Consider the following 13603-nt stretch of genomic DNA (forward strand, 5'->3'; position numbering starts at 1 on the left):
CATTAAACATCTTAAGTCTTTTCCTAGCTTAAACGAAGCTACACTCTCACAGATTGAACGTTTTGACAACTTTGTTATTTTTTGTCTTGGAACGAACCAATTTATGCGAAAATGCATGTGAACTGCAGTCATATAAGACTGCTGACAAAATTTAGATCGCAGATTTTTTTTTTAAAAATTGATATTTTATGCATAATTATTCCTTAACCGTTAGTATTACAGTTTTGGCAATAAAATATCAATTTTCAAATGTAAATATGAAAATCTGCGATCTGATGTTTTGTCAGCAGTCTTTCATCACTGGTTTGCAGATATATTTACGCAAAAATTTGCTCATTCAAAGACAAAAAAAAAAAAGTTGTAACCCCCCCTCCCCTCCCACAATCCCCCAGTCACATAACATGCAGCCACCATTAATCCAACCAGCACCCTTATCCACTTTAATTTTTTTTGAATTTGTATAAAAAGCTCAAAAAAATAATATAATATTTATTTTTATTTTTTCCATAAATATATCTTGGTCGTTACTGATACGGTTCATAATGATATAACTAAGACAATGACCTGCTAGAACATCAATTTATGACATGATGTATAAAGTCGTCCATCATATATGAAAAATTTACAGATGTAACGAAACGAAAGTTGATGTATTATTTTCAACTCACGTTTTGTATTCGCTTTCATAATCAAATGCAATTTCAAGAGTAATAGTCTGATCGAACAAATTTTATGCAAATTTCGTCTGAAATGTTTACGATCAAAAGTTGGAAAATTATGAGCATAAAATTCAAAATCTACTCAGAATATGTATTTATTCATTTGTTTTTTCTTAGAAACAAATAATAAATCATCGAATGATGAACAAACATTAATATGAACTTATATTACAATATAACAAGTATTTCAATCAGACAGCTGACAGACATTTAAGGTTACTAGTATGAATAACTAGCCGGAGGGTCAAGTTGTGTCACACTGTATTCACTTTTAAACACTAAATGTGTCAGTCACATATTTTGTATATCGATACGTTTTATAACATGTATAATTCATACCATTATTCAATCAATTATTAAAAACTTAAAGTGACACTCTTATTCAAAATCAGTACATACACATGTATAACAAACATAAATTTTGAGTGATAAACCTTTAACTTCTAACTTAATTAAATGCATTTATGGAAAATATTAATTACTGATAGCAAGATTGTAACCGGGTATTTATAATAGCTAAAAACACAAAAATATTAAATGATTGGTGAGTGCTAAAAGATTTACTGTGATTGACTATCATCTCATAAGGTATAAATACCATTTTTTTCTGCACATTTCTTTCAAATTAAACTTGGTATCCTTCATAAGAACAATTGTTTTCGACGTTTATTCATTCTTTTTGGTTAATAAAACACAAGTGTTTTAATTGTGGTAAATCTTATTTGGGAGTAAGAGTGCATCTTTAAGCAACAAGCAGGGGAGGGGGAAGGGGGAAGGGAGGGGGAGGGGGAGGGGGGAAGGAGTGAGGGGAGGGGGGAAGGAGGGGAGGGGGGAAGGAGGGGGGGGAAGGAGGGGGGGGGGGGGCTTTCTCTATCTTAACCAAAGAACAAACAAGTTTAAGATATTTTAACCTTTATTTCAAGCCAATGAAAGCGCCTATCAATCAATTAATACAAGTACAATGCGTGTTCTTGAGATTATTAGTTTTACTACTGACATGACAACAAATATTGGTTTCCGACATCCTCATCCAAAACTCCGGTTATTTTTAGTTTAAGGCATTTAGAACATATTTAAGGTAAAATCTTAAAAATAACTTAGAAGGGCTTGTTTACCTTTATAGTTCCGCCCTTCTTAGTCATTAAGATTTAACCTAATATGTTTACTATGTTAATTATTACTTGAACAATGGGCTATGTAGATGCAACAATAACAGTTTTTACTCAATTAAACTTCTCGGCATTCTATAAAACATTAAAACATTAAGATTTTTTTTCGCTCAACCCTAAAGCTTATCCCATATTCTCATACTTCTGTTAAATTACATATTTATAACCTACATTTTCAGCCAATCAGCTTATCAGCCTCCAATAAGTTCCACTTTTAATCGTTAAGAATCACAGTTTTTCAACTTGACATATATATGAAGTGATAATTTGGTTACTACACTCGTTTCTGGCTAATGCGACCCTTGTTCAATTCCCGGCCTTGGCACATTTCACAGAGTATGTTTGATGGTCATCAAGTTGGACAAGTTGGTTTTTATCAGGTTCCTTGGTTTTCACCCACAGCACAAGACCAAACTCGCACAACATTGTGCAAAAGAGAGTGACTTTAAGTTAAAGTTTAAATGACTTTCTGCACAATCGTTGTAAAAACAAATCAAATTCAACTAATTTGCCTGCTGAAAGCAAGGTTCTAATCTTTGCTCGCCTTATCAGTCAAAAGATTTACACACTAAATTTTTTTTAATTGTTTTAACTTAAGTCTACTAATACAAAAAAAAATCAACTCTAAAGGCTGGTGCACTTTTTGCTCTTAAATATTCATTAAAATGTAACAATCAGAAAAAACAATCTGACGAAAAAAAACAACTCCAGAGGAGAGAAGTTGTCTACCATCTTGCCCTGTTCAGACTAGGTCGTCACACCATGAACAAGGTCACAGCGATTTATATCTCCAAACATCTGTCTGCTCTTGCCGTCTGCTCTTTACTGCTCTCACACTTACCACTTTCAATGGGATTTCTGACCTGACCTGTCGGTTCATGCTATCATGAACATAAGCTTGACTAAATGATTACCAAGCACAAATAAAAACAACAAAACATGACAAATTGTTTGGCCAACTATATTAATATTATGATAATGTGACCGCAGAATAAACTAGACTGATATTTATGTGATATTATATCCATCTTTCAGAGTGATTTTTTAGCCACCAACTTTATTAAATATTATTATATTCATTCAACTTAATTCACCTGTGGGGAAATGAATTTGCAAAGTTGTTTATTGGAAACACATATAATTCAACAGCCAGTAAATTTGACAGGTTCAAAAACTAAACCTTTTACAGCTGCCTAAATATTCAATCTAATTTCATCACAATTTGGTTCCCAGCGGGGCAACATTTTGAAAAATCGGGGCCAGTTAAGCTTAAGAAGATTCGGGAAATTGGGGCCAGAAATTTAAAACTGTGGGAATATAGAGAATACTAGGTTAGTGCCGTGGATGGAGGAAGTTTATCTGGCAAGGCGGAGGAATTTATCGGGTGAGCCGAAGGCGAACCCGATAAAATCCGCAGCCGAGCCAGATAAACTTTCTCCATCCACGGCACTATCCTAGTATTCTATTTATCCTGTTACTTTGTTTAATTAAACACTATAAAACCTTAAAATTAATAAGAATTAAAGTAAGGGGGACAACTGTTTTTCCCTGTTGACGTCATCACACTCGGTATTCATGTTTAAATCGCCCCCAAAATAGTTCGTAAAACTGTTCAACTTTTTTAGTACGTTTATATTCAAAGTCATTGCATTTTAATACGTCAATATCAATTCAAAACATAAAAATACTTTTAAACGTGCATAAGCATGGATCAGTCTCTGAACATTATCTGATGATGTAACAATTATTCCGCAAGTCAGAGTACAGTACACAGGTCAAAATTCAAGATCACGAGTGTTTACAAGCAATCGCAACATATTAAATGGATTTAAATGATGTTGATAGTGTTGAATGATCATAACTGCACCGGCAAAGAGATCATTCATTTCTGTTGTAAGTGAGATTTTGTCATTCACCACAGAAATGGAATAAACTATCGACGAGTATCGTTGAATGCTGTTTCACAGTTTCCAGCATTTGCGGGTGGGGTAAGATTTTCACATCTCATGAAGATTTCAGGTCGATTGTTTTGCCAGTGTCATTATTTTGCATAATGATGGGACTTTATGGGCGAGTGATTGCTGAGGTCGGCTGTTAGTGGTCCATTGATAAGATACTGAAACGGCAGTTCTGCTTTTCTTCTGACATTGCAGAATATTTAAAAGAAGTTCCGTTTTCGCGGTCACATGACCACCTGACTGTAGATAAACATCACGTGGTCTACTATCCTAATAAACTAAAGTTTACACGGCACCTTGTTATTGGACCGATTTGTATGCAGGTGACAGGATAAAGTTTGTTCTACAATTTTTGCAAACAGATAATGATCCTAAATAGCTCGCCTGACCAACCAACGGTATGGTGACTCCAATATAAACTCCTTCAAAAAAAAGGATGCATCTGATTAGTCAGTTAAAATGCAAATTTAACACTTTTTAGTGGTCAACATAATTTTTTGTCCAATGAGAAGGCAGTATACTTCATAGTCCAAATTTGCCAAACATTTTTTGCAGTAAATCAGCAGTCAGCCGTTATGGATAGTAATCTGGTGAAATAGTAGAAATAAACCGTGTAAGTGGGTAGTTTACACAATATCATGTAGACCACTAAAATATTAAAGATTGCATAGTATATACTTAAACGAAATAAAAGGTATTGCGACTGCATCGCATCAAACCATTTATATTCGTAAGTATCCAGGAGCAGATCCAGGAATAGCTATAGAGCGGGCTTCTATTTTAATTAACTGAGGGTCAGAACCTTTTTACATTCAGAACCTATCTATATTGATTTGGTTTAAAAAGTTTTTTGTTATTTTAACAATTTCTTATCCTAGCGAATTTTATTACTTTATTTCTCTGCTATTGACAATAATAGTAAATTTGAACGAAGGGGGGAGGGGGGGAAGTGGGGAGGTGAAGGGGTGGGGGGGAAGGGGGAAGGTGAGGGTTGCCAGCCGGTTCAGAATCGCCTGGTGAGTACATTTACTAACATCCCTTAACCATTACTTAAACGTCATGGCATGGTTTATGATGACAAATGAAGCATTTAACATTTACCAGTACATTAAATAAAGTTATAGTACAGTTTTCCGTAACACCCATTAAACATAGTTTAACGATAATTACCTTTTTTAATAGGTCATACAACTGGGTAAGAAAAAATAGGTTTTTCAATGAAACGCTAAGAAATATGAACACTACATATTATGAAAGTCGATTTGAGATTTGAGAATACTGTCAATTTGACATTTGTTGAAGTACACATTTTTCAGGTCAATACTTGCTATAATTATTAGCTGCACTTTCCAGTTTCAGAAAAGATAATAACAGAAAAATTATATAAAAATTAGATCAGATTTCTGAGATTAAAAACTTATCTTTTTCTTTCGTCAGATTTTCTTTCTTAAAAGGGCATCTGTGATCGCAAGATTTCACAACCCAGTACAGCGGCAAGCAAGTCTAATATACTTGAGGTATTTCATGTATAAAGACATTCCTGTTTATATTGTCAATTTGGTCAAAATGATAATCATTATTTTAAAGGGACTCTGTCACAGATTGGCACCAAAAAAAGTTTTTTTCTGTAACGAATCTCAGGACAATTATCTAATAGAATGTGTTACGCTTTGATATCATAATTGTAAAAAAAAGTACCAAAATGTAAAAAAAAATTGTGTCGGAGACCGGGTTCGAACCCGCGTCACCAAAATTGAAGTCCAGCTTTTACTAATCAGGTGACATAATGAAGCTATACACCTACCTCGGTTATATCACGTGATAACACCGACTAGCCAATCACCCATAAGGAAGGAATTCTACCTGGTAGACATACCCAGTAATCTTTTTTAATGAAAAAATACGAAATAAAATAACTGCTAAACTAAAATAAATTGTAAACTATGTGGTACTTCAATTAGTAAGTTTCAATGCATTGTACACATCAATGCCAAGTTTATGTCAGTTTTCAACAATTTTCTTTTTTTTTCCGCTATTTTATAATACGTGAGACAGCCCCTTTAAGGTCTTATGATGCCTTGAAATGCCCAGACATTCAGCGATCTATTAGCGCATGGATGGTCTGAGCATATAAGGAAAAATTCAGTATCCTAATATTCTTGAAATATTTAAATTAAAGCTGCACTCTCACAGATTGACTTTTCATTTTTTTGGTTTGTCTCAGCTGATTTTGGCATCAATGACTTCAAGTCTTATATATTAACTCACAAAAGAACATAATCTGATCAATCGTTTGAAAAACTGCCAAAAAACTCATTTTTATTATAGCATTAGTTAACACTTTTAGCAATAAAAGATCAATTTTTTAACATATATATTAAAAACTGCCATCTGATCTTTTGTCAGCAGTCTTATATCACTGGTTTTCAGACATTGACTAAAAAAATTGCTTATTCCCCCCCCCAAAAAAAAATGTCAAAAGGGTCAATCATTGAGAGTGCAGCTTTAAGGTTACAAATCTGCATGGTGACCAGCTTTATTTTAATATCATTTAAAAGGATTTTAATGTGCAGAAAAATAATATAGAAAAGCAAGAAAAAAAATAATCATACAAACAAACTTTGTTGGCCTTGATAAATTGTAAAATAGGTCATTTAACATAAGACATCGGATATCACACTATTTAAGAGCAAAAATATATACTGTAATAACTGTATGTATAATGAAGTTTTGGCCATTAATATTCGACATATAAGTTTTCAGCAAATATTTATATACAGTTTCAAAAGATACCAAAATCACGAAATCACATAGGGCATTACCTGAGAGGCATAAATAATTACAATTATGATATAAATTAGAAAATAAGGAAACAGTTAAAATATTGTTAGTATAAATATAAAATATTTATTAATCTTTATGGGTTTTTTGGTGTACATTACAATGTGTAAATTACCCACTTACTGGGCCAGCCACTGTTTTCATCTACCACTTTACCTGATTAAAACCAATATCTACATTACAATGTGTAAATAACCCACTTACAGAGCCAGCCACTGTTTTTATCTACCCCTTCACCTTATTAAAATCAATAACAACTGACTGCTGATTTACTGAAATAAATGTTTTGCAAAACTTAAAAAATACTGCAGCTTTCTAAATAGACAAAATATAATTTTAAACAAGATATAATGTTGACCACTAAGCTTATTTGTGGATTATATGCCTTCAGAGAAATTCACTTTCTCTGGCCTTAAATCTCTCTCAGAAAATTCCATTCATAAAGCAGATCTTTCATTGAAAACAGAAGATTCAGTGTTTTATTGTAAAACAAGCATTTCCTGTAAAAAAAAAGTCTACCAGGGTTACTTGAAATTTATTTCAAGATTCTTTTAATTATCCTCCTGAAGTTGAGTCTGCTATTTGTTTGTGCTTCCTATCTAATCAGATATTTATTTATTCTAAACATACCAGAAACACCAGAAAAAATATAGAGTTTCAGGCTAATTAATTCGCAGCAGTTGCCGATTAAGTTTCACAGAAAAAGGATGTTGCGTAGACAGTTAATAAATGAATTAAAAAATCTTGTTTATCATATAGAGAAAAAAAAAAGAATTATGATATATGGCAGTTCGAATTAGGCCAATTTTTTTTTTTCGTATTACACTATCCTTGAAAATGAGGGTAGGTTAATTCATGAATATTTTTTTTAATATCTTTGTCACACTTTAAACTGGCGTCATTTGGTCCTGATTAACAACACTAACTTGAGAAAGCTCTATGTAATAGTTAGATGAAGCGAATTCTTAATGATTAAGAATGGGCGTAATGAGCGTAGCAAACGACACCTTCTTAATCATTAAGAATTCACTTCATGTCATCTAACTGACTTAGAATACAACCTCATTCGCTGACACATTGTCGACGCAAAATCTGACGCAGGGATTGTGTATCGGATGAATGGCAGAGGGCGGAACTTTAAACAACCGCTAAAGTCGAAATTCTTAATGATTAATTAACCTTGTGCCTCAATGATGATAACCAGTCTTTATGGTTGCCTAGCTATCTGCAATTTCATTGGCTGAAAATGAAGGTTGTATTCCAAATATAAACAATTACTTTTTTGCGACTTTCGAAAGCACGAAACTGCCAAAAACATGTACAAAAAAGGAGTACAAATTATCAGTCTGAAAACTTATCTCCTGAAAACTGAAAATTATCCGAAAGGAAAAAAAAATACAGTCTGCATCCTACATTACAAACAAAATTATACTGTTTAAATATACACACGTTACTTCGGAAACTAAGAGTCAATTTGGTCTGACACATGAATTTCAATGGCTCGAAATTCACCTTTTATTTGTACCAGCATTGGAAAACCCAGTTATGTGAATTATGTGAATTCCGGGCTATATCTATTGACAATACTTTATATATTCCTAACCTTTCATATTCTTTTCTTTATTAATCTATCTCAAAAAATATTAAATTGACAACTGTTCGAGCAATTCCAGGATGATATTCAAATAAACGTGAAATATCAGTTCATGAAGACTAAATTAAGTCACCACATGTTCAAGAAGTGGGAATTTGTTTTATTTTTGGATATTTGTGAGGTATAAGGAATATTCAATATGACAATAACATTTTCTTTACAATACTGGTTGATTTGATCTAAGAAATCCTTCAGTTCCCTTAACTGAAGTGCACTGGCGTTGTATTCACAAGACTTATATCATTTCTGAACTTAAGTTGAATTCCAAAAAAAATCAAAGTCATATAAAAAGAAATGTTTCTTATATCTTATAATTAAAATAATTAAGACCTTAAATGTCAAAATTAAGGTATATACAAACATGCTACATTTCATTATCTCTATCTCCAATCATCAGAGAATGATGTAGTTGAAGGTATGTACAGGGTAAACTGTCTTCAAAGTTTGAATTTCACATGAACAAGCCCAAATTCTTACACCAGTGCTTGGCATCCAATTCTTTTAACAAGCCCAGAATTTGAGCAAACCCTGAAAGCATTAGACCAGTACAGGGCTTAGTTAAAACTTATTTGTTTTACAACAATTGTACAACAAGTTATTACAACATTATATCAATCACTCTCGTTGGCACAATTTTAAGCAAGAGTGTGGTCTTGTGTTGTGGGGGGAACCGGAATACCCTGGGAAAACCCACTTGTCTGGCTTGGTGACCACAAACCAAACACTGATACACCCAGGCTGGGAATCGAACCCGATTCGCCTTGGTGAGAAGTGAGTGCGCTAATCACTGAGCTAACCAGACAAAGGGCTTGCGGGCCCGGGCTCGGGCTCATATTGACCACTGGGTAATAATCATATCAACGGACAAACTCCTGACAATAAGGCCATTTTTTGACACACATATAAATTTACGTACCATGACAACGGACTGTTGAGCCTGCATCAGTTGTTGCATGTGTGGGGGGATACCACCGCCCAATGCCGCCGCCCCCTGCACCAGCAACATCTGTTGTAACTGCTGGGGAATATGCCCATGCTGCATTGCCATCGAGAGTAGCGCCGGGTGGGGAGAGGACCCCGTTGGGCTCCCCAGTGAGTCGCTTGCGCTCTCGCTGCTTGTACGGAGTTTGCTCCCCTTGCTGCCCAGTCCTGCTGAGCTTGGGGTGAATCTAGAGTCGCTCTGAGGTGAAGATGGTCCCTGGAAGTAGATATGTAACATTGTCAACAGAGTTAGTGTTACAAGTATCCTTGACCTTTTAAATTGATCCAGTTTTAGGAATCAGTAACTTTTAATATGTTAATTCTGACCCTGTTTGTGAAAGCTTATTTTACTTCTGAGGATAGCTTTAATTATAATTTCAATCTAATATATTAAACACCATGACCTTGACCTCTGACCTATCTGAGTATTTGCCGCCAATGTGTCAGGATCAAGGAGACACTGGTACTATGTCTTTAGGTCTCCACTTATGCCCATCAGCCCTTTTTCAATACTTTTAATGTCAATCTATGCCATTTAGCACCCATGACCTTGAACTTTGACCTCCTTGAATATTTGCATCCATGTTGTAAGCATGTGTCAGTGTTTGAAAGGCTTTGGTCGGTTTTGATTGCTCCCTCAAAGCTAACAATGCAAAAACTATGGCTTTCAGATCCTGTGACCTTGACCGTTGACCTAATTGAGTATTGGCATTGGTACCGTCAAAGTTTGACTCATTGACAGAGTCGGAGTGACACTTATATCACTGGACAGATTTGACCGTCAACAGATATATTTGACCTCTGACATGATGACCATTGACTTACCAGAGTATTGGCAGTGTTATTGTCATGTGTCAGTCAAGAACATTCAGGTATTTCTGGTTGGCTTATAAAAAAAACTTTGACAATCAATGTAAAGTGACCTTCAACAGATGGCTTTGACCTTACACTTGACCTTGACCTTACCAGAGTTTTTGCATTCATATTGTCATCAGACAGATTTGACCTTCAAAAAATAACTGTCACCTTACACATGGTGACCTTGATTTACCTTACACATGGTGACCTTGAGTTACCTTACACATGGTGACCTTGAGTTACCTTACACATGGTGACCTTGAGTTACCTTACACATGGTGACCTTGAGTCACCTTACACATGGTGACCTTGAGTTACCTTAAACATGGTGACCTTGAGTTACCTTACACATGGTGACCTTGAACCTTGACTTACCTGAGTATTGGCGTCCATATTATCATGATGTGTCAGTGTCGGGGAAAGGCTTGTGTCATGTTTCCGTGACTCTTTGCTCAGATTTATCGCCCCTTCCTCTTTCACAGAGCCCATGATTCTCGCATCCTCCTGAAACAGAAACGAGCCCTAGTGAATGGATCGGTCCTTATGGATAAACTGTCAGGTGTCATACAGTTTATTTTGTACAGTTTTTGACAAAAGGTTTTTGGCTTGTGTTGTTGTGGTGTGAGACATTTTCAAATATTGCCCGCAATTTGAGAATGTTTATAAAGATTTCTTTACAGTTTCGTCATTTGTGTTTTGGCGCGTATGACAAACAGAAAACATGACAAAACGCAGATGTTTCTAAGGTTCATGAAAAAATGAAAAGATGAAACCAGCAGAAACCAGCCACAATTATTATGAAGCTGCCTATTTATACAAACTTATTAACACAATATCTCACATTTATAGTTAAAACGCTTCAATTTAATGAATGGAATAAGCAATAAAAAAAAATTATCAGGAAATTTAAACGAACAATAATACCGAGATGAGTACACCACATGTGCCCTGGATTCTATTTATAGCAATGTTTCAGCAGCAAAAATATTACAAGAAAACATCGTCATAGGAAAGGAGTAAATATAACAATTATGAAACAATTAAAACATTCATTAGACTTACCCTATGTAATAATGATTATGTATTTTGTTACTGCGGTGTTCAGAATAATTGTCAGGCTTGAATCGTTATAACACACTAATTAAAATTATTAAAGATTTATTTTCAACAATTAGTTACATGTGGTTAATTTTATAGGTGGTAATATTTAACATTTAATAATTATACATTCCAATATTCATTCCGAACACAAAAGTCATATTGAAATCTATAAGAGAAAAGGTTAAGTTTATATTGGTAAAATATCTGCCTCCCACCATGGAGATTCCCTGGTAAGTCATAAAAATTCAAATTTTTGGATCAAAAAACCTGATCAAAGCTTAGACTTAAAGTGCTTAGCATCAAGACTTTGAAGGAGCCCTGTTGTATAAAATTTCTTAAAGTATTTTATCAGTACAAAGCTAAAAGCGCTAGTATTCAATATCAGTCTAAATTGAATCTAAGAATGATGTAGCTAATCGGATCACTTGTTATAAATAACTGACCAATAGAATAAATGAAGTCAATGATGCATGATCATAAGATTGACTTAATTGACCCACTATGTTCATAAGGGTCGATTTCCAGCAGTTTCTTTGATTATGAAATAATAATTAGAATACAACCAACACTTTCAGCCAATGAAATTGCAGATTGGCAATTATTATGTACTTAATAAGTGCTTAATCATTAAGAATTTCAACTTTCGTGTATAATAACGGTCCGCCTAACTGCCACTGTTGGATACACACTCCCTGTGTCACATTTTATGTTGACAATGTGTCAGCCAATGAAATTGTATTCCAAATCTCTACGCTCACTCTGCCCATTCTTAATCATACACATCAGATTTTGCGTTGACAATGTGTCAGCCAATGAGGTCACAAGTATTCTTAGACAGTTAGATGACCTGAAGTAATATATTAATGATTAAGAAGGGTTAATTTAAGTCTTTTTCCTAGGTAGAAACCAATGCTGATATTTTTGAGAAGCCAAGAGCTCAGATGCCCATTTGGAGCCTGAGCCCACTACCATTTGGGCGAGAGGTGCCTTTCTCTTAAATAACTGTTTTTCCACCACAAAAAGGCTTCTGCAATTGCATGAGCATAAATCAATTGCTACAAACTACAGCAAAAATTAGCAAACAAAACATAATACAACAAAGTCGACCCGAAGTACAAATTTTTTAAATTATTATAACCTGTGGGGGATCGGACACAATTTATGTACACATTTACAAGTTACCCTCGCAGACTTAAAATTAAATCAATGTTGTCCAAATCTGGCCAAATCAGGTGAATATTTATATATTATGTGATAAAAAGCTTTGATAAATTATTCAATCCCCAAATTTGTTTACCACATTGTTTTATTTTTGTTTACAGCCGGCCAAATTCAGGGATTATCGCGTATTAATCTTTGATAACAGATTAATTCCCTGGTTTTATGCCAGTTGTTGAAATCTGATCAAAGTTATTTCACACTCTTTATGATATAATAATTTTAATTCAAAAGATCACAAGTCAATATGACCTTATAACCAAGTTCTTTTTAAGGATAGCGCAGCTAAAATATGCATAATCATGAAATTTTAATCTTGTCGGTAATTGATTGCGTAATAATTCTTTAACCCTTTTCTAAATACCGAGATGAAATATGCTTTAAATGCTGGAAAAAAATGCAAAAAACAAAACAAAAGAGGAAACATGTGCTTTTGTTTCTTAGGACCGGGGGGAAGGTCATGGTTGGTGGGGAGGGTGAGGAGGCGGTTGCGGAGGGGGGGTGGGGGGGAGGGAAGATTAAGGAGGGGGTTGTTACATCACTGCTGTTGGTGGGGGCTTATAATAAATGTCATAGTAGAGTGGGGTTCAGTCGGGCGGGTATATGTTGAGGGGGACTCAGGTATGTGAATCAACATTATCAATTGAAAAAGATAAACTTTATATACATCTTTAACAATTTGTAACACTGCAATCCAAGAAGAATTTTATTTGTAAACATTAAACATTATAATGGCCTTTATAATAGCTGTTTTACCATACTAAAGAGAGTCATTTTGACGTGGCCATGCCCAAGTTTGGATAATAAGATTAACGCCAATAATTCAACTCCGAGTGGGCTCAAATTATCGCTAATAACATATCTCGTTTCATAATTTTTGTTACAAGTGCCAAAAAGGCAATTCAAATACCTGCTGGTATCAATATTTAAAACGTAAAAAAACAAAACGATACTTTCTCTTGTAGCTATGTTTATGTTTATGTTTATTGTTTTAAAAAACAACAAAACAATCATATTCGGTGACAGATTTTGTTACAAGCTTGTAAATAGAATAAGCCGTTCTTTCAGACCGCTGAATTCCTTAAACAATGAACCTAAATATTC

General features: G+C 34.4%; 1 protein-coding gene across 5 annotated transcripts in view; it reads right to left on the reverse strand.

Annotated features, from left to right (window-relative positions):
* Positions 1-13603, reverse strand: part of LOC128217660 (forkhead box protein P1-like) — a 99273-nt gene that overhangs the window by 69910 nt on the left and 15760 nt on the right. For all 5 annotated transcript variants that reach the window (XM_052924957.1, XM_052924958.1, XM_052924956.1 and 2 more), the window contains exons 2-3: positions 10556-10684; positions 9258-9539 (exon numbers count right to left, since the gene is read on the reverse strand). In XM_052924957.1, coding sequence (XP_052780917.1) covers positions 9258-9539; positions 10556-10669 — 396 coding nt within the window. In that variant the 5' untranslated portion in view covers positions 10670-10684. The remainder of the gene's footprint in view (positions 1-9257; positions 9540-10555; positions 10685-13603) is intronic.

This window comes from Mya arenaria, chromosome 14, assembly GCF_026914265.1.
Source record: "Mya arenaria isolate MELC-2E11 chromosome 14, ASM2691426v1".
NCBI classification, from domain to species: domain Eukaryota; kingdom Metazoa; phylum Mollusca; class Bivalvia; order Myida; family Myidae; genus Mya; species Mya arenaria.